This window comes from Pipra filicauda, unplaced genomic scaffold (genome assembly GCF_003945595.2).
Source record: "Pipra filicauda isolate LSUMZ 115617 unplaced genomic scaffold, ASM394559v2 scaffold14_size4853619_pilon, whole genome shotgun sequence".
Lineage (NCBI taxonomy): Eukaryota > Metazoa > Chordata > Aves > Passeriformes > Pipridae > Pipra > Pipra filicauda.
Genome location: NW_024103985.1, coordinates 4,576,282 through 4,601,190, shown reverse-complemented (window position 1 = coordinate 4,601,190; position 24,909 = coordinate 4,576,282). Strand labels below are relative to the sequence as shown.

The 24,909-nt window shown below is 44.1% G+C and overlaps 1 protein-coding gene across 13 annotated transcripts in view; it reads right to left on the bottom strand.

The window, feature by feature from the left end:
• ARVCF (ARVCF delta catenin family member) overlaps positions 1-24,909 on the bottom strand; it is a 236,322-nt gene that overhangs the window by 114,678 nt on the left and 96,735 nt on the right. Inside the window, exon 1 of one of the 13 annotated variants that reach the window (XM_027733040.2) lies at positions 15,078-15,180. The exons of the other annotated variants lie outside the window; for them this stretch is intronic. Within the exon in view, the coding sequence (XP_027588841.1) occupies positions 15,078-15,098 (21 nt within the window). The 5' untranslated portion in view covers positions 15,099-15,180. Of the gene's footprint in view, positions 1-15,077; positions 15,181-24,909 lie in introns of those variants that run through there. 13 annotated transcript variants of the gene reach the window in all.

Genomic DNA, 24,909 nt, shown 5'->3' with positions numbered 1-24,909 from the left:
CCCCAACAGCACTGTCAGAAGAATTTTTCCAGCAGTCCAGTGGAGTGAAAAGCTGTTTTCAGACAGTCCTCTGGAGTTTACTAAATGCAGTGCTTTTTCTGCCAGCCCAAAGCAGAGGAACTCCAACTGGACAGGGAGAAGAGGAATGAAGCCAGTCCCTAGGTGAGGCAAACCCCAAACCACCAGGCTAACAAAATAACATCCCTCTGAACACCCCATTTCTCACAGATCACCAATTCCAGGACTTCACTGCACAGTGGTATTTAATGAATGCAAACACTGTGTGATGCCCACGTGAACAGTGGCCAGATCTCAGCAGTAGCAGAAGTGGTTGGTCATGAAGCAGCAGATCAGCTCCTGGGAAACTATTTCTCATCTCTCAAAGAAGAGGCTCTTGCTCCAGAACAAGTCAGCTCTCTGGAAGAAAGCCTGTTGCCAGCAGGGAATCCTGCTCTCATTTGTGCCTACTCAGTAATCAGAGCTGGATGTAGGAGCACACAGGAATCAACTGGCACGTCAAGAAAAATCAAGGAATACAGAAATTTCTGTATTCCCAATCAAGGAATACAGAAAAAAAATTAAATAATCAGAAAAGCGAAGGGCCTGACAGCAAATCACTGCAGCCAAACCCACAAACAGTTCTTCACTACACTAAAAAAAAAACAGGAACAGAGAAACCCAAGAACCTCTAAATAATTTACTTGCTTATGACATATTTTACTACTGCTCCCAAAGACTTTCAAACCAGTTACGTGTACTTCAAAATAAAATTCAAGTTATTTACGGCTTCTTTCCTTTTTAAAGATTACAAGAAATTTATAGGGACATAATCTATAAAGACACAGAGCATCTTGACAGGAGTAAATTACAGGACTGCACATGCCAACTAATGCTCAAATACAAAGATCAAAACCAGAATGCAGGACTGACAGCTGACAGGACCTTCCTAAGGATTTCACGTCTTCTTGCTATCATCTGTGAGAAATATCTGAGTTATTTGAAGTCTGCAAATAACTACAAACCAGATAAAGATATCTAAAAATCAATGAAGGAAGCAAGTACTTCACAAAAGCTTGTAAAAATGGTAAAAGTTAGCAAAGCAAGAGTCAGAGCCAATTATCAGGGGCCCAGACCTGGGCCCTGTGAGTCTGCCAGCCCTTCCAAGTACCATGGACCAAGGACCAGTACTGGACATCGAATTCTCTCTCTCTGCCCTCAGCTTAGATGGAAAAGTACGAGTTTATACTCACTGGATTTATCTTCCCTGAAGAATCCCCATTCTTTCAATTCTTGTCTTTAATTAAAACACTCCATCCCAACTGCTGCATTGTCCTGGGCACCTGATTTATTTCTTCCTGCCATGTCCTGCGTGGTTTTCATTACAAAACAGGCAAGATCCTTTTCCAGAAATCTCTTAATCTTTTCTTCCTGTGCCTTATTCAATTTTTTTTCTGAGTTTCTTCTTTGGTTGCCATTTATATTTGCACAGATAAAGTCTGTCCATTCCAGCAAATCCAGGCTTTCCCATTCCTGCAGAAATAGCACTGCTGCAGGAATTTTAAATATGTGGGTTTAGCTGATGCATGCTCGTTGGGATAACTACGAATGCAGTGTAAGAATTACTCATTGCAGTGATTTCAAAAGGATACTTTAATAGCTTTTTGTAAAAAGGAAGTTTGATCTTCTGAATCACCTATGGAAAACAATCAAATCCGCCTTTAAAAAAAAAAATCTAAGAACATGGTCTTTTTGTTGTATTCCAGTAAAGCTGCCTCATTGTAACGAGGCACACTGCACAATGCCAATTTTCAGGCTCCAGTGCCATTGGGAAATTCTCACTCGAGTAACTTCCATTCAGCCCCAGCCAAGAGCATTAGAATTTGTATAAAGCTGACGTGCTTCACCCAGAGAGCAGATCCCCAACCAACCCACTCCAAATGATCAATAAAGTTTACTACATAGACCCAAAATTCAATTCTGAGGACATATCTCTGAAGCAATCTAGAATACCATTCCTGGGAGAAAATTATGCACTGAAGCCACTTCCTTTTAAGGTTAATTTTGCCTTTTTTTTTTTTTTTTTTAATAAGCAAACAAAAGTATGACAGAATTTATGCAATAGACAGAAAAGGGGCTTATCTAAAGTAAATAAAGCCTTCTGTTTGCAACCAGCTGAGAGCATTTGGTAAGCATTTCTCTCCTTCCCTCGCCCTCTTTAAGGGCAACCCTTCCAGTTAACAGATCAACTTTTAGAAGAGATTTGCAGGTGAGTAATGACTCTTCTCTTGGTGTGGCCACTCTCGTGGCACCACTGAGCAGGAAAATTGATAGCCCATGGTGCAGATTTGACAGTGAGCAGTTCAGACACCAAATGCTGCCAAAACTTGCACACCTTTTTTTTTTTTAATCTTCCCTTTTTGGAAGACTAGTTACATTAAGAAGAGCAATGCAAGCTTGAGATGCACCAATCAGTAAGTTTAATCCAGCAAACACTTTTTCACTGTGAGAGTGACTGGGCACTGGCACAGACTGCCCTGGGAGGCTGCAGAGGATCCATCCTCGGGGATATTCCAAAGCCATCTGGACAATGCTCCTGGGCAACCAGCTCTGGGTGACTCTGCTTGAGCTCCAGGTGACCTCCAGGAGTCCCTTCCAACCTCAGCCACTTGGTGATTCCCTTGCTCCATGTTAGTCACCCAAATATATCCTACTGTTTCAGAAATTATAAATCTGCATTCTACTTCCTCTGCAGACACTCCCCACCTAAAGCAAGCCAACAGGGAAAAAGAAACCTCAAAGCCTTTCTGAATTGCCTCCCCCATATTCAAATCTGCAGTGGCTCTAAACACATGCATAGTAATGATCAGCTTGACTTGGGGCTAAATAAACAGACTTCAGTCAGCACTGCTTTCTTACTGTGGCACAGAAGGGCAGGAGTTTCTTTTTGCTCATCAGACAGGCAAATACAGATATAAAAATAGGACTGGAACACTTTAGAACAATTTGTCTTTCAGACTCTACTCAATCTCCAATATGTCTCTCCAGATAGTTAGTATGCCATAATCTGAAGTGATACAAATGCAAATAAGAAATACCTGTTCCACACAGTTTAAAGCATCTCTCTTTCTCTATACTTTCAGGCATGGTCTGAAAGCCAGACTTCCCAAAATGCAGAAACACTGAGGTTCTCCCTCAGATAACCTCAAAGTTACATTCCCTTTGTTGCAGAGCACAACATCCAGGAACTGTAACCTACTTACCTTTATCTCAACAGCAGTGTTGGCAATCCCTCCAGAATTCATTCCTTTGCGTGAAACAGCAAAAAGCTCTTTCAAAGTTACCTCTGCAGCTGACCAGGAAGGTGGAGATGTGCTAAAGCTTGCCCATTCTGGCTCATCTCCCCACTCCCAGCTGGATCAGATGGCCTGGCAGAGCTGTCTCTGCTCACCTTCAGCCTCTGGTGATCCCGCTAAAGCGATCTCTTTAAGAAGCCAAAGCATGCAAACATACCCTCCAGATCTCGCTTTTGAAAAGCTCCTTAAAATCCAGCTCTTCGTCAACGAGTATTATAAACCCCCCTCCACCCTCTGCCTGGGAGACCTGACTGACTTAAAGAACAGTGTTCTGAGGTTCCCACCCTACAAATCGACCCCCTGATATCAGGCACCCTCAATCACACGGTCCCCACAGGGACTAAGAAGCATCTCATGTGTGTTCTTTACACCTGCAATAGATTCTTAATACTCCAACAGTATCTGCTCTCTGTCCCACTCTCTGTCTGTTTAACCTTTACATCACTGGTGCCCAGAATTAACTCCATGTAACCTCTAACTGACTGTCCATCACACTGCCCCACACCATCACAGGGTGACATTCACAGCCACCTCAGGAGGAAACACTCCTCCATGAGCTGCTGAGCCAGCAGGCACGGTGTGCTCTGATGTGCTTCCCCCAACTGATCCTTGCTGCTGTCACCCAGAAACGCAGCTGATACACTGCACACCATCTTCAGTCACCACATTTCAATTAACTTCAATGAAACAAGGAGAGACTGACTTCAAGAGTGCCACCATCATCACCAGATGGCTGAAAGTTCAACTCAGCACTAGCAAAAAACCTTTCTGTGCCATCAACACTCTCCATTTAACAGCCTCCTGCTCTCTTCTGGTAACAACTCAGCAGCCCCCTCAGGTAACACAGAGCCTGGATCTATCTACTCTGACAGTTTGCAGTATTTAAGCCATCTACAAGGCCTTGTGGAGTGTAAAGATAGGCAAAAATTTCCTCCAACCCCCTGAGCACCATTAGCAGGGCCCTGGTGTGCTTCTGACAGCACCTCTTCCACTCAGACATCACCCAGAGCCTGAGGAACAGCAGAGCCTCCAGGCCCCTGCTATGAAGTACCTACATACTCAGGTGGATGCTTGTTAGTTCTGGAAAACTATGAAGGAAGCTGAAATTTTCAAAAGCATATTACAGCAAGTGAGGGAGGCATCAAGCAGCTCCCAAACCTTCTTGATAGTCAACAGCTTTCAGCACTTAGATTATCCAGTGAGTTAAAGGAAGAAATATTTGGCTGTTTGAATTAGTGCATTGTCCCTCCAGAATGAGGAGTGTACTCGGCTACAGAGATTTATCTTCTTTACCTCTTGTATCACTTCAATAGTCAGCTAAATATAGAAAAATGGTAATTATTTAGCACATCTTTAAAACAACAATTTCCCTCCCAATTAATTTCCAGTTCCTCAGATTAATTATCTACTCAAATTTTCTTGATGCACACACTGCAAGAAGCTGAATGTGTTTCCTGTAAATTAAATCACCTTCAGAGATAATGATGCTCCTAAAACAACTCTGACTAAGCAAAGAATCAAAAATCCATTCCACTAAATCTGCCTGGACAGGTAGAAGGCAGAAACCAACATCAGCAGAGAGAAACTCTGGAGGTTGGGCCCAAGCAACAAGCTGCTTTCACCTGCCCTCAGGGTAAATGACTCCACGTAAGAAGTAGTTCTGGCCCAAATAAGAACGAAACAACCCTCCCCCAAAACTCAGGGATCATCACACTGCTCCCAACATCAGCCACTGGAGCTGCACTCCAGAGTCATGTTCAACCCAACCCTCTGGTGTGAACTTGCACAGCTTCTGCCTCACCTGGAGGCACGAAGGGGCAGAAGATTCTTTACAGATATTAATTACTTCAGTATTGTACAATCAGAACTCCAGGGGAAAAGAAGTTTCTTATCATTCAAAGCTCTGTCACTTGAGCACAACAAAGGGGAACGTTTAGAACAAAGCATGTCTGAAATCAAATATCTGCTAAAAGCTTACACATTTCAAGCCTGTCTAGATTACTAAGTGGAAATGCTCAATCAGACAACAGACAGAAGGCAGAGCTGGCAGACAATGCAACCATCTTATAAAATATTTAAGCAAAGCATGAGACCACTGATAATATGCACTTGGTCTGATATAAACAATGTGGGGCTTCATTTCTTTTCAAAAGAAAAAGAAGTCTTTTAGCATATTGGTATCTGTGGGGCAGGGAGGAAAGAAAGAAAAACCAAACCATATACAGAGACACATTCCAAATTGTCATGGTGCAGCCCAATGTACCCTCATGGTACATCAAATGCACTGCAGTGGTACTTCAGAAATGGACCAATATACACACCAACAGGTTCTGAAACCTTTCATTTTTGAGGAAACACACAGCAGTAATGATTCTGCTGAGAACAAAACTCTCATCCTTCCCTCCAGCCAGTATAACCAGAAACAAATTTTACTCTGGAAATTTATATTTTTAAGGCATTTAGACCTGTAACACTGATCCAACCCATTATAAGCTGGAGTGATAAACAAAGTCTCCACCCCACTGAAACTTTCTGGGCTCCAGATGTAACTGCAGTTGTCCTCATCTGCTCATCTACATCATACAGTTTATTCAGAAAATGCAATCAATACTGGAAATATAAAATATTAAAAAAATAGTTCAGGCAGATTTCTCTACTCCTCACAACTACTGCAGGATGGAGCTGCACGGTTCTCCCACTATTGCTGGGTTTATAAAACTGGATCTGAATTAAACACAGAAGATTAATAAAAAATTGATGCTACACCAGAAAATCTTTTTGTTTGAGGTGTCCTCCCCCTCTCCCAAGCTGAAACATCAATGCAATTTTTACAACAATAAAATAATTACTTTTCTGGTACTGAAGCTGCACCCCTGTCACCAAGGCAAGGGGCTAAAACTGCCACGGAAGACAAAAAGAGAAGGGTCAGGTCATTAAACTGAAGTCCCAGGTGACCAACATCTTACTTGGGGAGAGGTTCATTCAAATTTCATAACCCTAGTGAGTGAATAAGGTAGACAAGAGGGATGCTGGTGTCAGAGGGGAGTGAATGATGCCCTGATGTGCAGCACAGTGTTGCCCACAGACTCACCCCCAGCCCCGTGCAGGGCCAGGCTGCATTCTGGGACACGTCCACTGCAATCAGGAACCAAATAACTCTGTGCAACGGGGCTGAATGGCATTTGCTCTCCAGAGACCACAAGTTCCAACTGAGATTTCAGCTGTGCAATCAGATTTCCATTCTTAACTCCTTCATTTCCAATGCCATTGATCTGCTCATGACACTTTTCCCTTTCCTTCCATTCTCAGCTAAATCCAGACACAATTTTACAGAGCCCTGGCCTTGCCTGTAGCCCCAAGTCTGGACTGTGACAGAGAGTGCTGGTTCTGTCAGAGGGATAGTGAATGATGCCCTGATGTGCAGCACAGTGTTGCCCACAGACTCACCCCCAGCCCCGTGCAGGGCCAGGCTGCATTCTGGGACACGTCCACTGCAATCAGGAACCAAATAACTCTGTGCAACGGGGCTGAATGGCATTTGCTCTCCAGAGACCACAAGTTCCAACTGAGATTTCAGCTGTGCAATCAGATTTCCATTCTTAACTCCTTCATTTCCAATGCCATTGATCTGCTCATGACACTTTTCCCTTTCCTTCCATTCTCAGCTAAATCCAGACACAATTTTACAGAGCCCTGGCCTTGCCTGTAGCCCCAAGTCTGGACTGTGACAGCCCTTCTCCAGAGTTAATGAGACATCAGTTCTGCAGAATACCAGCTCTGAACTGCTGTGGGCATTACCAGAACCCAGCCCAGAATTTCAGGGACCAGGAAAAAAAGTGGGAAGTAGCCCTGCAAGCCCAGGCTGAAGTGCACTGTCAGCCAGGGAAACTGGGAACAATTCTGAGAAATGGTCATGCACAGTTGCCAGGGCCAGTACTGAGTTGATTTTGTGCAGTGGAGATCATCACCTCCCATCACCTTCCCACACACTGGGTGTGCACCTTCCCAAACACACCTCCCAGCAAAGGGAACAGCCTGTGTTCATTCTGGATGGAACCAGGAGCCCACACCATCCTACAGGCATTCAGTGCTGCACCCCCCACAGGATGGGATACACAGCACAGAAACAGAACCACAGAACAATATTTCTGCTTTCGATATCTTGTGGAGTACCCAACAAAGCCATCTCCACCTTTTGGTCTCAGCAGAACATGGAGTTGACTTTTAAGAGTGAAGAAAAGTACCTTTTCCCAATTTGTTAGCCACCCAAAAATCTACAGGAAACATGAGAATAAGCACAGTGTAAGTGTTGTGTTTCAACCATTAACTTAAAATTTAAATGCCATTTTTTAAAAACACTTCTCTATCATTTACAACCAGGAGCAAACTGATTCTCCCTGTCCCTTTAAGAGAAAACTCTGGATTCTTGAGAAGACTAAAACAAAACACTTAAGGGAATTTTAAATACGGGAAGGAGGGATAAGAGCATGGGGGAAGAACCCAACAGACTTTGTAAATATTTTTGTGATTCCAGTTGCCAAAACAGTATCCACATAATACACCTCAGCCAAGTTCCTCTGAGCAAGAAAATTCAAAGAGCAACAACTCATGAAATATCCCCACACATTTGCAGTGTATTTATGCCAGCACTTCAGCTGCTGTGGACACGACTCTTCCTTTGCTATCTTGACTTACATGGCAGATGCTGATTTTACCACTGTCTCTTTTTCTGGAAAGGCTCTGGAATTCAGCCAAGCTTGGGATGGGTGTTACACAATATCTGCTATGCCTCCTGGTAGAGGCAGCAAAGGAAGAAAATTACATTTGAGTACTGAAAAGTTTGTACTGGCACTGTTGAGCTGAAATTTTGAAGTGCCAGCTTTGTGAGAGAAAGAAAAATAAAACTGATCCTATGTAAATGAAACACAAACATGATTTTGACTGGAGTCTCAAAAATCAAGGAGAAAAACTTACTGGATTAACGGTGTGTCACACTAGATTTAAAGAAACTTGCAGGCACATCAGAATCAGCAGTCAGGCTTTCCAAATTACTCAGCAGATTGGTGCAGCACTTTTTAATTGATCTCTAATCACATCTGCAGTTGGGGTATACTTGCTTCAAAGGGTTGAAAGCCTGTCCCTCATTTTTGCTTACCTATATAGCAGCAGTTTTCTCTTTGAAGATTTGGCCCTTGAAGAAAATGTAGGAAAGAATACATTTTTAAATCCAACACACTGAGAAGGGCCACAACTTTTTCAGCAATGGAACTGAACAACGTTCTCCCTCTGCTTTCTCACACAGCTGGAGGAAGATACTTGTGTTTGTGGGTTAAAATACAGAAGCTGCAACTGTGAATAAGGTCCATCACTAGTACATAAAAAATGAATTAGTGCTTCCTTGCACCTCCCTGCAGTCACAGAAGGGTGCAGTGTCACCTTCTGTTTGCCTCATATTTCCTCAGTGTTACCCAAGGAAGTCGTCTTTGCCACCTCCTACACCTCAAATGACTGATGGCTGCTGGGTCTGATGTAATTACAAATGGCTCTTCCCTCCAGAAACAACCTGCTAAAATGAATATTGCACCTCAGAAGCAAAGTATTACCCTTAAAAACTGCCAGCAGTGTGCACTAATGCATAGCCCTGGCATCGCTGTGCCACTAACGGGTGTCACGGCTGCCACTGACAGATGAAAAGCCCACTAGGAAAGGGAAAAGAAATGGGATGTGATAAGATTGCATCATAAAACACAAGATAAATGTGTCGCCATGACCAAGATGCATTGTAACCTCGGGCAATAAAACAACATGTCTGGGCAGAAAGAATGACCCAGATGAGATGGAATTGCTAAGGACAAATGTGAAATGTCCCTCGTCTAGCACACATTTACATATGCTAATTGGAGAAATACATTCTTTAACACTCTTGTAAACATACCATAGTCTATTCCTGTTGGGCAAAGAGGGGAATGAAGAAATGGAAGTATAGTAAGCTTATTAAAACACATGGAGAGGGGGTGAGACAAAAAAATAAAACAGGAGCTGCGGCATCAAGTTCTGACACTTATTGCTCAGACACAATCAGTCCCCCTGCAGAAGACAATTAATGCCATAACTAGCAGACTTCAGAAAGTTGCCATATATTTAATAAATAAAGATCTACTAGCTTGCATGGCAGTGCTAGAAGGTAAGGACAGGCTTTCCACATAACTGATTAATTGAAATTTCATCCAGAAAACTGTGTGCTCAACTTCACCCAACCCCCTGTGTCAGCTGGCACCCACTGCCACTGCCCAGGCTGCCTCCCTTCCTGGGCTGGAGACAGAACTGTTTCCCTCCCGTCTGCAGAGCAGGCAGCAGGTCCAGCCCCTCTGGACCCCGATGGCTGTACTGCAGTCTCCCAAACCCAGGCACTGGGCAGGGCTCCAGTTCCCGAGTTTCCACGATTTCAGAGCTGCCATTCTGATGCCACAGTGAGGAGAGAAGGTTACACCAGCAAGGTGCCTGGAAGTTAATGATGTCCTTGGGAGAACAGGAACACAACCTGATGCAGAACCAGAGCAGTCGCTCTACAGGATTTATGCCAATGCAAGACAGTGGTGCCATGAAAAAGCTTCCAGACACCACTTCATATAAAGAATCAGTTTGGTTCACCAGCGATCTAGCCACCTGCATCACCTGTTCTCTAAGTAAGTCGTTCTGTCCATTCAAAACAAAATAATTTGTTTTGCATTGCTGCAGCACAGCACTCTGTGAAGCACCACGTGTATTCTTACACACTGGTTTCCTTACCAAACCTTTCTCCAGAGCTACTGGGAATTAACATACTTTCAACAGCCTGTATTGAACTGCCTAACCAAGTAACTTCATCTCATTCAAATGTGGAGCTCTCATCTCTGCATGACATTGGTACAAACATTTGTTTCTTCGTTAAACTCCTCACACCCCCAACCAGCCAAGGCCCACTTGCTGCTGTGCCTGGGAGCCAAAAGGGCCTTTATTCCCTCTACACTGAATTCTCCTGAGAATCCTACCAAAAGAGAGGGATGCAAATACCTTCAGATGCAAAACTTACTAAAACGATTTGAAAGCGTTTACAATTCAAACAGCAGAACCATCCTCATCACACACAGGACCTGTCCATATCTCAGGGCTCCACCATCTATGAACTACTTGGGCTGCATCTCTTTTATCAGCTCCTTAATCAACTGTAGGTTTGTACTCTGAAAAGACTTTGAACATTCCAGATGATTCTTCTGATCAGTGTTACACTACACATATCCAGAGTAATGCTACTTAAATTAAATCATCTTCTCATCTCCTCCACATATGTATTTTTATACACACACACATATATATACACACACAAACACACACAAAAATACATTCTCTATAGTACAAAAATAAGCCCTCACTCTGATTTCATTACAGGCTTTCAGGAACATCTCTCTGAACATTACAATAGTCTGGCTGAGAAAGTTCTACTAAAAATAAAAGTTCAGAGCTGTGCCAAGAGATTTAGCTTGCAGAGGCAGAAATTCCAAACCTCAAAAATTCTCCAAGTTTACTTAGAACAGTTTTCACTTTGTTTTTCGAATGCTGAAGTGTTGTGATGCTAAGGATAGATGTGTGGGATTAGCCAAAAGGGAAAACTCAGGCATTTCGATTTCCTGCTGGAAGCAGGTGTGGGCTTGACTCCTCAAAAAGGCACAGAACACCACTAAAGGTGTGAATTTGCACATTTCTGCAGCATTCAGGGAGCACTGAGCTCATGGAGTCACCACCCCTTAATCACAGAAGGGATCCTGCCTGTCCATCTGCAGATACAAAAACCTGCTTCCCTAAAAAGCAAGTGTTGCTCATCAGGCTCCTCTCAGGTACAGTCACAGCTGTTCACTCTCAGGCATGCAGACAAATGAATCAAAAGAAGGATCCCAAAGCCTGGCTGCAACCTAATGAGATACAGGAGACACAAAGGACATTGTGAAATGTAAAACTATCAAAGCCTGACTTGGAGTTTTCCTTTCATCCAAGAATCTGAAATATGCTCTCTCTAGTCTCCGGATTTATTTCAGGGATACCATTCACTCTTCAAACCTCCATCGGAAAAACAAACCCAAAGAAAACCTGCTAGCAAAATTCTATGTTTCATTTCTCACATGCTACTAAAACAACAGCAGTTTTAAGAGAATATAGTCTTTTTATTGCTCCTGTCTGTCCTTGAGAAGATCTGACCAAACCAAACGTATACAGAACTCCCAGGCCAAGGCATTTGAGACATGAAACCCCTGTGCTGTCACCCTGTTCACCAGCAGGAGCAGTTACAGAACTCCAGCCCACACACTTCTCTCCATTCCTTGCCCTCTTCTTTCTCCTGATAACCTACTTAATACAGAGCCACTTCTCCTCCTTGGTTCACTTCCAGGAGGAAGGTAAAGCCCTCCCAAGGGCCTCCAATGGCCTGGGTCAGGATGCCATTCCTCTTTTCCTGGAGCATGCAGGCTTTGCTTCAGTTTTTAAGCTGGATCAATTCACTGGTCTGTGCCCACAGAATGGTCCTAAAAGGTGTGTTTGCATAACCAAGAGGGTGACTTGTTTTATACTGTGGGAAACCAACAACCAGCAGCAGAAGAGGATCTCCCTAACCCCAAAGCTGAATTTCCCATCTCACACAACAATACACACAAGTATTTTCAGAAAGGAGAACAAGCAGTGGGGAAATCTGAACCAGGGGCTTCTGAGAGGTTTCCTCACACCTGAGTTCTGACGTTCCACACCTGAGTCAGGCAGTGACTGCCTGAAGAGTTCCAACGTCCCCCCTCCTGGAGGGAATTCTGCCTCTGTGGCAGAGGCAGCAGAAGGACACTGTGCCTCCACATCCCAGTGTGTCCCAGAACATGTTCCCTTTGCCCGGCTCTGCTACAGAGGTCACACTGCTGGCAAAGGGTTTACTCTGGGAAGCAGGGAGGAGTCAGTATTGTAGAGTGCTGCACCTCTTCCCTCCAAGGCAGTAGAGCACATTACACCTGTTTCAGGCCTCTTATACATGAGAATTCACGGCGGAATCCCTATAGAGATCCATGTCAAAAATTACACTCCCTTCTTATTTCTTTCCAGTATGACTTGCCCAACTGTTTGGAAAATGATGATGATGCTTTTGCACGCTGTGCCTCCATGAACATTTCTTCCACAAGCTTTCCATCACTGGCACAGACTCATAGCAGGTATGTCACTAACACATTATCTGCTTTCTCATCCTGCCACACCTATGACTTCGTACTCCCTCACATCAGGATCATCCTCCAGTGAAATGCTTTGGGGACAAGTGCTGAAGAAGGGCAGCCTTACTGAGTTCAGTGTCTGAATTTGAAATGTTAGTGAAGTACTTTCTGAAGCAGGAATAACAGAGAACTAAAGAGTTTTTGGCAAAAGTCACTTTAAGTGACTCCTTTCCCCTTCACAACTCCATGGCCCCGAGGCAAGCCAGCACTGGAGGTTTCACAGCCAGATCAAAGCTGTGTATGGTACAGTGTGCACACGTATTTTAACAGTTCCAGCCTTCAAGAGCCTTCTCAATTTCATAAACTCTTTACTTACTTCCACGCCACTGCAGATACTCAGCACAAACTTCAGCAGTTTTCATCCCTCAGCAGCAGAAGGGGGATGGCCCAGGGAGGACTCCAGGAAGGCGACTCCTGCCCTCCCTGCTCATGGCCACAGGAGAGTGTTCAGCATTTCTTTTCTTTACCAGTGCTCTCAGGTACGATGCTGTTTTGGGACCCAGAACCTGAGGAAGGATGGCTACCCCCAGTAGAAGCCAAAACCATGATTAGAAATTACTCTTCATTCTTTCTAATTACAATTTCACGGCTGTCTTTAACTAAGCACATTAGGTCTTCAGTTCATGTGGCACAAGTCCATTCTAGTACCTCTCATATCTTTACCTGTATGGATTGTATAGACTTGTCATCCACCTCCAAGTCCGTTTCACTTAGTTTTATTGAATACTGATCATTACAGCTAAAGAACTACTTTCTAGAGGCCCTGTAACTGCACAATAAACGTATCTGACAACTCATGGCTTAAAACTACCACCTTCCATCAAGCAAAGCATTCTCTACTACACTGTTGTGCTATCAGACTGAACAGTTATTCTGTAAAAAAGACCTCAGAATGAATCGAGAACCATTGCTCCAACAGCAAAGATAAAATGCCATATCTCTGCCTGATCCTCAACTATGACAGACAGCCTGAAAATTAAAACCATGAGATTTTTTTTGTTTTGATAAGGAAGAAGAATTTACAGGCTCACTGAAATGCATGACCTAAAGTGATTAACTACAACCTTCCACTCTCCCTCAGGTTTTTCTGCCTATGAACACAGAAAACCCAGAAGACACGAACACAGCTGTACTGCACGGGTCAAAACACATTAAATATACCTTTTTTTACTGTTAGCATTCTGCTCCTCATGTATTTTCCTTCATGTATTAAAAAAACCCCAAAAACCCTTAGAGCTGCTAACTAGATCTATCTATCTAAAGCTCAACAAGCCATGGCAGGTAATTTGACAGCTACAGCAGCTGAGGGTCAGGCAGTATGAACAGCACCACAGACAAACCAAACCCCTTCCTCCCTGAGAAGGCCACAGGTAGCGTGAACACAAACGAGCACTCAAACAAAACCAGGATTCAGCCACCTCCGGCGGGCAGGACCGTGATTCCAGGGAATCCTGCAGACAAAGAAATGCTCACTCGAGGGCCCAGCTGAAAGGGCTACTTTCCCCTCGAGGGAATCAACATCCTATTTGCATCGAGAAATGATTCGGTCTGTTCCTGAAATGGGCAAGTGGAACACAGAGTGCTTAAATAAACTAGAGAACCTCTAACAATTCCAGTGCAATGAATCTAAACAAATTCACAGATGTATTATCAGTCATGTATTATCACTGAATTTTCTTATTCTGGAGTACACTGTTTTAAATTATGAAGGCAGAAAGGAAAAAGGAGGGTTAAGAAAAAGACACAACCACATCCCAGTTGGAAGAGAAGCTCTACCCTGCCACCACCTGAATTTATAGGGTTTCCTGAGGCTTACAAGGCAGATGAAGGAGGTTACCAAGGAAAGCACCTATAAATTACAGGAGTCTACATGATCTCTATTGATTTAAATCTACTCTGCAACAGCTTTGTCCTGCAATACCCAATGACACTTGAAAGTAAAGAATAATATTTGAAATATTTTTGCACAGAGTTGTAAGTCCATCACAATTACTAAGATAACAGCCTTGAGGACTTTATGTTTAAGACAACGTTTAGTGAAAAACTAGAGTTTTTTCCCTGGTATGTCCAGCAACAAAATCAAAGAGAAACCCAGGGAACGCGGTATGGGAAAAGCAAACATTTAACAAAAGCACAATAGCAAAGCTTTCTCTTTTAAAAGCACTATTTCTAGCTGTTCATGTCAAACAGGTCCCCAGATTTATTGAGCCGGACGAGAAGGTCAAAGAACACAATGGCTTGCTTTTTCGGGTGTTCCATCAGTTACCACAGCAGAGACAAAAGCAGGATCCCTCTCGAACGCTCTGCTGCAAAGAGCGGCTCAGCCCCTGCTCTCAGTCCCCAGCTAAAAACAAACGCACGAGTAAAGGAGAAACGAGCCCCTCCACGCTGACAGCTCTGCCCGCGCCGCCGGACCCGCGGGGAAGGACGCGAGTTTCGCACTAACCTGTTTGAGTTCCGCAGGCATTGATGCGGGGGGCCGGTGCCGCCGTCCCTGCCGGGGAACTCCTCCGGCCGCCCGCCGCTCCCACAGCCCCCGGGCTCGGCCGGGCTCGCTGCCCCGCTCCCCTCACAGCCCCCGGGCTCGGCCGGGCTCGCTGCCCCGCTCCCCTCACAGCCCCCGGGCTCGGCCGGGCTCGCTGCCCCGCTCCCCGCAGCGGCACCGCGGCCGCCCCGCAGCCCCTCGGCAGCCTCGGCTCGGAGCGAGCCCATGCAGGGGCAGAGCCCGCTCCGCCGGCAGCAGCGAGGGCGGGCTGGCGGCTCCCGCTCGGCTCCGTCCCCGCCGCCCTCACATGGCTCTGCCGCCGCGGCCCCGGCGCCGGGAGGCTCCGTGCGGGGGGCGGCACCGGCGGGGCGGCCGCAGCCGGAGCGGGCTGGGCCGGGCTGGGCTGTGGCGGCCACGCCCGGCGCTGGGGGAGCGGGGGCAGCGCCGGAGGCGGTGGGAGCGGTGCCGGGCCCTGCCCGGTTCAGCCCCTCGCCCTGCCCGGTTCGCACCGAGCGGCTGCGCGCCCGGAGCCCCCCGGGGGTTCCCCCGCTTCCCTCCCCTCCTGCTGGATTACAGAGACAAAGAGCAAAGCGCCCGTTCGCAGCCGCTCTCGGAGCGGGAACCTGCGGGCTCCGGAGCCCTTCCCACAGCGCCCGCACGGAATTACAGCCAGGTCTGACAAGAACGCACGAGAAAGGAAATCCTCGCGCTTGCTTACTTTTCGCACTTCACTTCGAAATTAATGGCATCCCTGATGCACCGACACCAGAGAACGATGATCTTCCGTCACTGTCTCCTCCCTTTTCCATCTCACAAAGATGCGGCGACGCTTAGAGCTCAAAGTACAACTGGCCTCATTTTTTAAAACCATTCACCTGCCCACAAACCTGCCCCACATTCATTAAGAGATTCTCCGGATAAATTACTGAATACCAGAATGAATGCCAGATGTGCTAAACCTTGCATCCACCACATTCGGCAACAAAAACTGGGACTTCACAGCACGGTTCAACCTGGTTTGCACATCCACCTATTTCTAGCAAATTGGAAGCACCTGTTTTTTAACATTCAGTCTTCGAACAGGCAGCCAGGCTCCAAACCTCCAGACAGGCAAACCAACCTTACCTAAACCTGAAGCATTTTTCCCCCCGGAGCCATGCGGGAGGACATGCTTACCCAGCACTGGAACTAAGCCTTGCCTTCCCTGTGAGCAGTTGGCCAGGTCTGGGAGGCAGCAAAAGTTCTCCCCCAGTGCTAAACCCCCAGCACTTCTTGCAGGCACCAGCCAAGGGGCAATGGCTGTTTTTCCTCTTCCACATTGGGTTCCTGCAGCAAACCAGTAAGTGAATCCAGCACTGTAACAGCTGCTGGCTGGGAAATGGTAATTAGGACAAAGATACATCAAATTAGAGACTATCCCCAGAAAACAGGCAGAGTCAGAGACGGTGAGACCAGCTATAAAGCAGAAAGGAAGGTACATTACAATTTAATCTTCTTTAATTATCAGAATAGGCACCTTAGCACAAAAGGGTCTTTTCATCCCAGCTTCAGGTTCCCTGAAAATTTTAAAACATACTTCCGGTGTCATTGTAACTCACAGTTGGTATCAATCCTACAGGATCAATGTGAAAAATGCAGCATCTCCTATACAGACATTTAAGACCAGAAGAAATGTTTCAGACTTGTTTAATTGTAATTTCAGCCTTCCTGCTACTGCCAGTGTCAGCATTCCAGCTGAACACTGGAGCTAAGGCTTGTATTGTAGAGGCAAAGAACAGGGCAGAACTACATCACCCAACTCATCCTAATTTGTTTAAAAATAAATGCCATATATTTTGACAAGGGCAACGGTAGGTGTTCCACAAGGTTTGGCTGAAGTGATTTGCTTCACTGGAGGGAAAAGACGTCCTCTATGTACAGGGGAATAATTCAGAGGAACCAGGAGTGGCCATTAATAAAATACTCCAAGGCCACGGCCAAAGGAACGCGGTTTCTCCGAGTCTCCTGTACTTCTGTACAGCACTCCTCCCCCTTCTCCTTGTCCAACTTGCCTTCAGTTAACACACTAAAATAGCTCCGCTTTTGTCGTGCTGGCACAGAGCAGCACCATTCCATTTAGGCATGAACCTGGCCCTGTGCCAGACCTTTCCACGCTGTCAAAGCACAGACCAGAGTAAAGCCCGTGTCCATGGGGCACCCAAGGAGCTGCTCCTGCATGCAAAGAGATGACACTGAAAACCCTCCTGGATGGATTTGCCAATTCTTACTCACGTAAGAAGTCTCTCATGTTGTAAACCCACAGATATTTGTGCAAGAGGTGAAAGATTAGCACTGCTGAATTTTGAAGTCCCACCTTCTGGAGTCAGGTTATTATTTAAAAACATTATTTTCCTTTCAAAAATATAATAGATGCTTGTAGGCATCCTGGTTATAAATTAATTTTGAGAATGTTTTGACTCAAAGCTAGAGGATTTTATTTTTTTTTAAAGGGCAAATTACATCTTAAGTCCCCTCTTTAGCCTCTTGCAATATTTTACCAGCTCATATAATTCTGAATGCTGGGATTTGGCACTGCTGAAGTCAAAGAACTAATTACCTAAGTAAGAGTTATGGATTAGATCCCTAAGGTTATGCTGAACTTCCAAATTTTGGCAACAAACACTCTATCCATTAGTATCAGACTGCTGACTACATTGCAACCGCCCCCTCTTTTTTTTAATGAACCTTAAATTCTTAATCTGTCACATTTTTTCCAGCTGCAAAAGTAGTGAAAACCTTCCTCCTTCTCTCTGAGAAATTAAAAATTTATAAATAGGAAGGGATTTAATTCTTTGGAAGATGGAACAGTGTAGTATCTGGGCCAAGCTCTCTTTTCTTATTTTCTCCCATTACCCTTAAAAAATTCCCCATCACTGGTGCTGCTCTATAGATTGATCTGCTCTCAGAGGCAGTAAAAAGGAAATGGTTTACAGCTCTGCCTGGGACCATAACATATGGCCTCAGTGATATGTAACTTCCATAAACCCAGCAGAGCAAGGAGGCACAAGATGAATCAAGAGTCCCAGGTAACCACACAGGCAAAAGCACCACCATCACCCATGGCAATTCTCCAAATTACACAGCCTGTACTCAAAGAGGGGCTTCCATGCCGAGGGTATTTTACTGTCCTCCTCCGAATTCCGTGCAGCAAATAAAGCAGGGAAGTGGGAGAACTAAAGCACAGCAGGCAGTGGTGTGCCAGCGTGTCCCACCACGGTGATTTTAGTCCAGGCAAATGCAAACACAACATTCCATCTCCAGGATGCATTTGACATCTTTCCCTGTTAGCATTTTCATCATTTTTACATGTATTTGAAAAGTTACAGCAGCCCTTTCAAAGCAGCTGTACTGGCTGCAGAATGGCTGTGTGACCCCAGCAGGACACATCCACCAGGACAGTTCCAACACTCCCTTGGACATGGTTTTGACAATCTGCTTGCTTCCACAATGCAAGGTTAGAGATGGAGACACAGCCAGATCACCTCAGTCTGCTCCATAGAAATGGAGGATGGTTTTAGGTGTCATCCTTATTTAAAAATCCAGTACTAAAGAAGAGCTCTGCAGGATCACAAGGCCTAAGAACAACAGAGCAAAGAGGAAGCAGACACTTGCTGCAGGTTAGCACCATGAGGCATCTCAGCAAGTTCAGGGGATTTTAATTTGTATACAAACACAGCTTCCATCTTGCTACATCCAATATCAGTCAACTCCATTTCATCCAAGTTGTCATATGACAGGAGAACAAGGACAGGCTGGTGCCAGCACAGCTTACATGAGAAGGAAAGGACAGAGGAAGCTGCATGTCACTATATATAGGTCGCAGTTGAATGAATGACCTATGTTTCTACCCAGCAGCTTCATTTAGATAAGAATCAACTGCATTTTAAGGGGATAAAAATAAAAAAATCTCCTCCAGTTTATGAAAAAAAAATTTAAATCACCATGGCATTTATAACACAATGACAACAGCAAGGAAAACAAATCAAGTTTAGGGTTGGTGCTGCGACCATAACTTCATGCTGTAGTGATTGGAAAGGAAAACAAAGCCTGAAATGCAGGAAAGATAGATCCAGTATTAACTATTTTTTATTTCTTCGATTTTGTTTCGGTTTTTTGATTTTCTGGATGATTTGTGCTGTACTTCAAGCAACATGTTACAAACATTTGCTCAGAGGTACCAGCTTAACATGTCATTCTCTCATCCAGAAGGCAAAAATGTGGTTTGCCACGATGTACTGGACTGATAACTGTCTGCAAAATCTCCCCAGTTTCATGGTAATTACTGTCCTCCTTAAACCAAAACCTCAAGCTGTTTTGCAGTTCCTTCTGAAGAGAGCATTAGGGTCTCTGTGCAGGAAGTTTATTCCAGAGCAAGTTTCTTGTATTTTAAATAGTTACATATGAAAATAAGACTGCAAAAAGGAAGAAGAGCTAATCAAGATGGGTTAGAAACACGGACACTACAGTTCTTTTTTATCTTTACAGTATTCTAAAAATGCCACTCCACCAGCATTTTAGACTAAGTCTCTAAAATGAACTCTGACAGTATTCTACAGCACTTCCCAGTCACCACAACTGTGGTTAAAAACTATTCTCTTCAGCTAGTAATTTGGTAGGTTAAAAAAGGAAGCAGTTGTTGGGCTTTTTGTTTGGTTGGTCTGTGGGGCTTTGTTGGTTTGTTTGTTTGGGTTTTTTATATTTATATAGAGATGAAACCATGACATTTATTTAAATCAAAGGCTTTAATTACAGTTGGCACAGCCTCAGGCTGCCCATGGCCATCCCTGGCCATTCTGTTCTCAGTCACACTGATGACTTGAGTGAATTGCTCCCCATCTGAGACAAAGCAAGCGAGAACATCATTTGAACCATTAACAAGATGGCTCAAACCAGCAAAAGAGCGAGCGATTTATCAATGTCATCATAACCCAACATTCATTTGGGGCTCTCTCAGCATTAGTTCACAAGAGCTCACAGATCCTGCAGGCAGCTGAAAGGGAACCAGAGGGAAGGCTGGGTTTGCAAAGCCAGGCTGAGCCCTTCAGGTACGAAGCCCAAAGGGCTCAGGGGCAGAGGAAACTGCCTGTTGGGCTGCCTGGGAGCTTTAAAGTTCCTGCAAAGCATTCCTGCAAAACATTCCTGCAAAGCATTCCTGCAAAGCATTCCTGCAAAGCATTCCTGCAAAGCATTCCTGCAAAGCATTCCTGCAAAGCATTCCTGCAAAGCATTCCTGCAAAGCATTCCTGCAAAGCATTCCTGCAGCCACAGGTGGCTCTGCCAGGGCAGAGACTCAGGAAGATGGAGCAGCTCCTGTGCAGTGCCTGTGTTAGGAACAAAATCTTCTCATATAATTGGGAGATACAGTGCAAAAAGATTTTGTGATGGTTTAAAACCTTTCTTCCTGAACATCACAGCTAAGCTAATACAGTCATGTGCCTGGGAACTAAAATGTAGGAGAACTAAAAATCTTGAAAAGCCTGGACAATTAATCATGTTCTGCTGCCTGAGCTGAGGAACAAACAGGCAGCAGGACATGGAAATAAATCACAACTTTAATGTAAGATGACTCAAGAAGCAAATGTGGTAAATGTGACTAGAAAGTTGGCTTCAAAAAAAAATCCTGTTAAACTTGATGCTACTCTTTAATGTTTACATTTTAATGTTCCTTCTTTTAAGACATTTTTAATAATTACTTGCTCTTATACTTACCAATGTTGTAACACTCAGATGTCATGCAAAGAACAACCCAGATGCCTGTTTACATAATGAGGAACACACAGCAAGCAGAATTAAATTTTAATGTGTTTCTCTTATATATTCTTCTAGAAGAAAACACAGCTCTATTAGTAAAGCAATGTAAAATCCTGGAAAATTATCACGAAATAGGGAATCTGTCATTCAATTTAAATGTTTTTAATTTAAACCTGTCAGAGCTCTAGGCCACAAAGGTTAACAATTGTGAAAAATCATTCTTTCACAAGTCTTGGCAAACAAAATAAGACAATTCTTGCTTCCAAAACCTCATTCAATAAAAATTCACACAAAACAAAAGGAGTTGAAACTCTCAAGGCAAAAAAACCTGCAAAAATACTTCAGATGCTTAGGGTAAATGTGGTCATTGCTTTGCATTATTATAATCACTAGTGCAAGGCAGCTGCTGTCCTGCTGACAAACATTAGATGGCACTTTGGAATTTAGGAGTTCCCACACAAAGTTGCAGGGCACATAGTTAAGAGATGAAGTGTGAGATGTGTATGTGAGGTACTGTTAATGACAGAAAAAAAATGAGATTTCTGCCTTTTGGAGCTAGAAGTATATTTTCAACCTGCACATGTAATACTATAAAACAGTATGTGATTAAGTCTGGAAAAAACACAAATCACTGTGATGGAAAGAAGAAAATAATTCTTTCTTTACCAAACAGAGGGTCAGTTTTTCAGTTGCTGGGTTCTCTTTTTTTAATTTTTTTAATTGAATCCTTTGGAATCTACTTTTTAAACTAAGCTTGCTGACCAAGTTTTAGACAAACACTTCTCAGATGTGGAGTGGATTCTGCTGCATGCCAGCAGTTCTGAGCCCCAAATAACTCTAATAAGTGGGGTTTAGGTGGTTTGCTTATCAAATAAATCCCTTCTGGAAGGCAGTGCACAGCCTCTGATGCAGCTGGTCAAATCTGCTTAGCTGATGCTGACATTGATGCCAATATTCCCATTCACTTGTATCCATGTTTTACCATCTAAGGCCTTAAATGAAGACTGGAGAAAATCCATAGGGGAGAGATTATTCAAGAAACAGAAGAACCAGCAAATGTAATTTCTCCCAGCAATACTGCCCGAGTCCCTTTCCAGAGCCTCCCATATGATGTATACCAGGCTGCCTGGTGCACAAACTCTTTTTTTTTGTTAGCCTTGTGCTCTGGAATTCCTCCTGCAATACAGGAAGCAAGTTCTAGAATTTCTTTTGGAATTTGGGTCATCCCAGCAGAAAGGCAAACAGCAGGAGCTCCTTGAGCTCCCAGTGATGCAACATGCCATGCTGTCACCTTGTGAAGTTCTATCTGACACCTGCAGTAATCCCAGGAGAGCTCCTGAAGGCACCTGCAGCACTTTGGGCCTGAGAAACACCAACTCCTTGCATCCAGTTCCCACCATTGCTGAGCTGTCACCAACAGGTCCTGACTCACAGCAGGAGTTGGTGCTTTCACAGAGGTGGGACAATGTCCACCAAAAAGGCAGCAAAAGCTCCAGGCTAAATGCAGTTATTGTCATGTCCAACACAGCAGAAACCAGGGACGGGCTCACCCCTCAGGCACAGGGAACACATCTCCCTGAAGAGCAGCTGAGTGATGGCTCCTGAGCCAGGTCCTGACTGCTGGGATTCCTGAGGACTGCAAGGGTCTCACAGCTCACACTGAATTCTGATCTAATAACTCATTCTCCCATGGGAATCATATTCCCAAATCTCCCCCGTTCCTCCCCCCGGAACCTCTGAATAGTTGCACAAATGCAGAAGCTGAAACCTGACCCAGGTGGCTCCTAGAAACTCAGTGAGACCACTCACAGGTGCTGAATGTGCAGGATCAGGCTGAGGGCAGGGCATGTGTGACTCCCGTGGGAATAATTCCCAGGGACCTGCAGGGCAGAGGACACAGGAGCCAAAGTACAGAGTGAGGGCAGCTGAGCAGGGGCAGCAGCAGCTGAAGAACAGAGAGGAGACTGACACCAAATCATGCTGTTCCCCTCAAGCACAGTTTCAGCTGGTTTGGTAAAGAATTAGGACTATCCCTACAATTCTTTCAACATTTTGCTATCCACTCAGTACAGGCAGACACAAACACCCGGGGTTAACTACCAATGAGGCCTTTTGTGAGCACTTGGCACTGCAGCAGGAACAGTACGGGAACACCAGGGAGCTGTCAGGAACCAACAGCACTGCTGTCTGCACCTGACCTTACCTGCAAGGCAAAAAAACCCAAAAAGCAATTTTCCATGCCGTCAGTCCCTTAATATCAGCACAAATATGTTACACAACACAGGAAGCCAAGAGGCACCACAGATTAGAACTAATTACATAAAACTTTGCACACAAAGATGGAACTGCTTCCTGTAGGAGATGGAGAGGAAAAGAAAGGTAAGGTGAAGATTCAGTGCAGCTCAGAACCCATTTTTCCTTCCTCTCTGTATATGTTCAACCATATATACAATATTAATGCACCCATTATATACAATATTAATGTAACCATGTTCTTAGCTATCAAAGCACTGGAAACAGCCTCTGTATTCCAACAGTCTGTCCTACATCACTGTGGAGCAGAGAATCTTAAACAGAAGTAATGCAATACAGACAGAAGTGTTATTGTTGCCCACACTAACTCAGAAAGGTTAACTCGATGGTATTTTCTCAGAAAAGCAATTTGAGCTAATCTTGTATTTTTTTTAATTCTCGCCATGTGTTCTGGTGTGTTTTAGAGTTCACCTTTTACTTGAGGCTGACCCTCATTTCACTAAATGTCATTTTTGGCAGAGGTACCTCAGATTAACATAAAGATTGAAGAATATTGGTGCTTAATTATGGCTATAAAACACCTGCCTAAAAAAACAGGGGAAAAAAAATAAGGAAAATGTGTTTGTTAGTTTTCGAACAGGTGTTATTTCTCTGGAACATAAGTTGAAATATAAATGATCCAAATAGTATGAAATATGAAAATATTCTGTAGCTTTTTTTCCACAAGCTGTTTTTGAAGAGCTATAGTCACATGTGCAAAATGAAAAAAAATTAATTTTATTAACTTGGTTGATTTTTGACATTTCGAGATGGTATTTTAGGATATTCTTTGTTGGGAGGGGGTAAAAGTATTCCATAAGGTTCAGAATTATATAAAACTTGCAACAAGACTACCAATTTAATGCCACTAGGTCTTCAACAAAAATATCATTCTAAGAAAAAAAACTGTACACATACACAGTTTTGATTTGAGTTTAAGCTACTCTGGTGTCTCCTCAGCCAAATGTGGCAGATGTTAGATCTAAAAAAAAACCAACATAAAAACACCCCAACAAATCCACTATTGGGAACATAAGAAACTGGAAGTAACAGTCAAATGTAATAAATTTTTAATTACTGGATGATTTTGTTAGGGTGAAGACTTCTCAGAGCAACCCATCAACAGGCACATAGGAGTCAATCTATCTGATCAGTAAAACCCTGGACCAGCGTGCAAGGGACTGATTTGTGTTATTTATCCCATAAATACCAGATGTGGCAACTCCCACAGCTTTCCTACTGTAAGGAGGGGGATAATACTTATCTTTTTTTTGACAGGAACCCCCTCGAATCCCTACAGGGCACTGCAAAATCACTGGAGTCAAAGTATTGTTACGGTGCATTTGTTGGCAAAATCAGTTTATTGAATGCTGTACTTTATTTTGGTCATGGAACACTAACAGGAATGGAAGTTGTCACCGTGCACCAACGGGAAACAATCTTTGAATGCAAACCTTGTTCAGCTGCCCAGCTGATCAGACCTGGCAGAGCTCCTCTGAACCCCATGGAGCCATGCCAATGGAAACCAAGGCAGGATATGGCCTCGTGGTTAATAGGTTTCACATGTCTAATGTTTTAATAAAAGTATACATAAAAAAAGAATATTCTTTGTTATTAAAGAGTTGTGCTGTGGCTGGTGAGCTGTGCAGGGGAACCCTGCAGCTCTGGGCAGTCACCCAGCCCAGCACACACCCCACAGGGCACAGTCCCA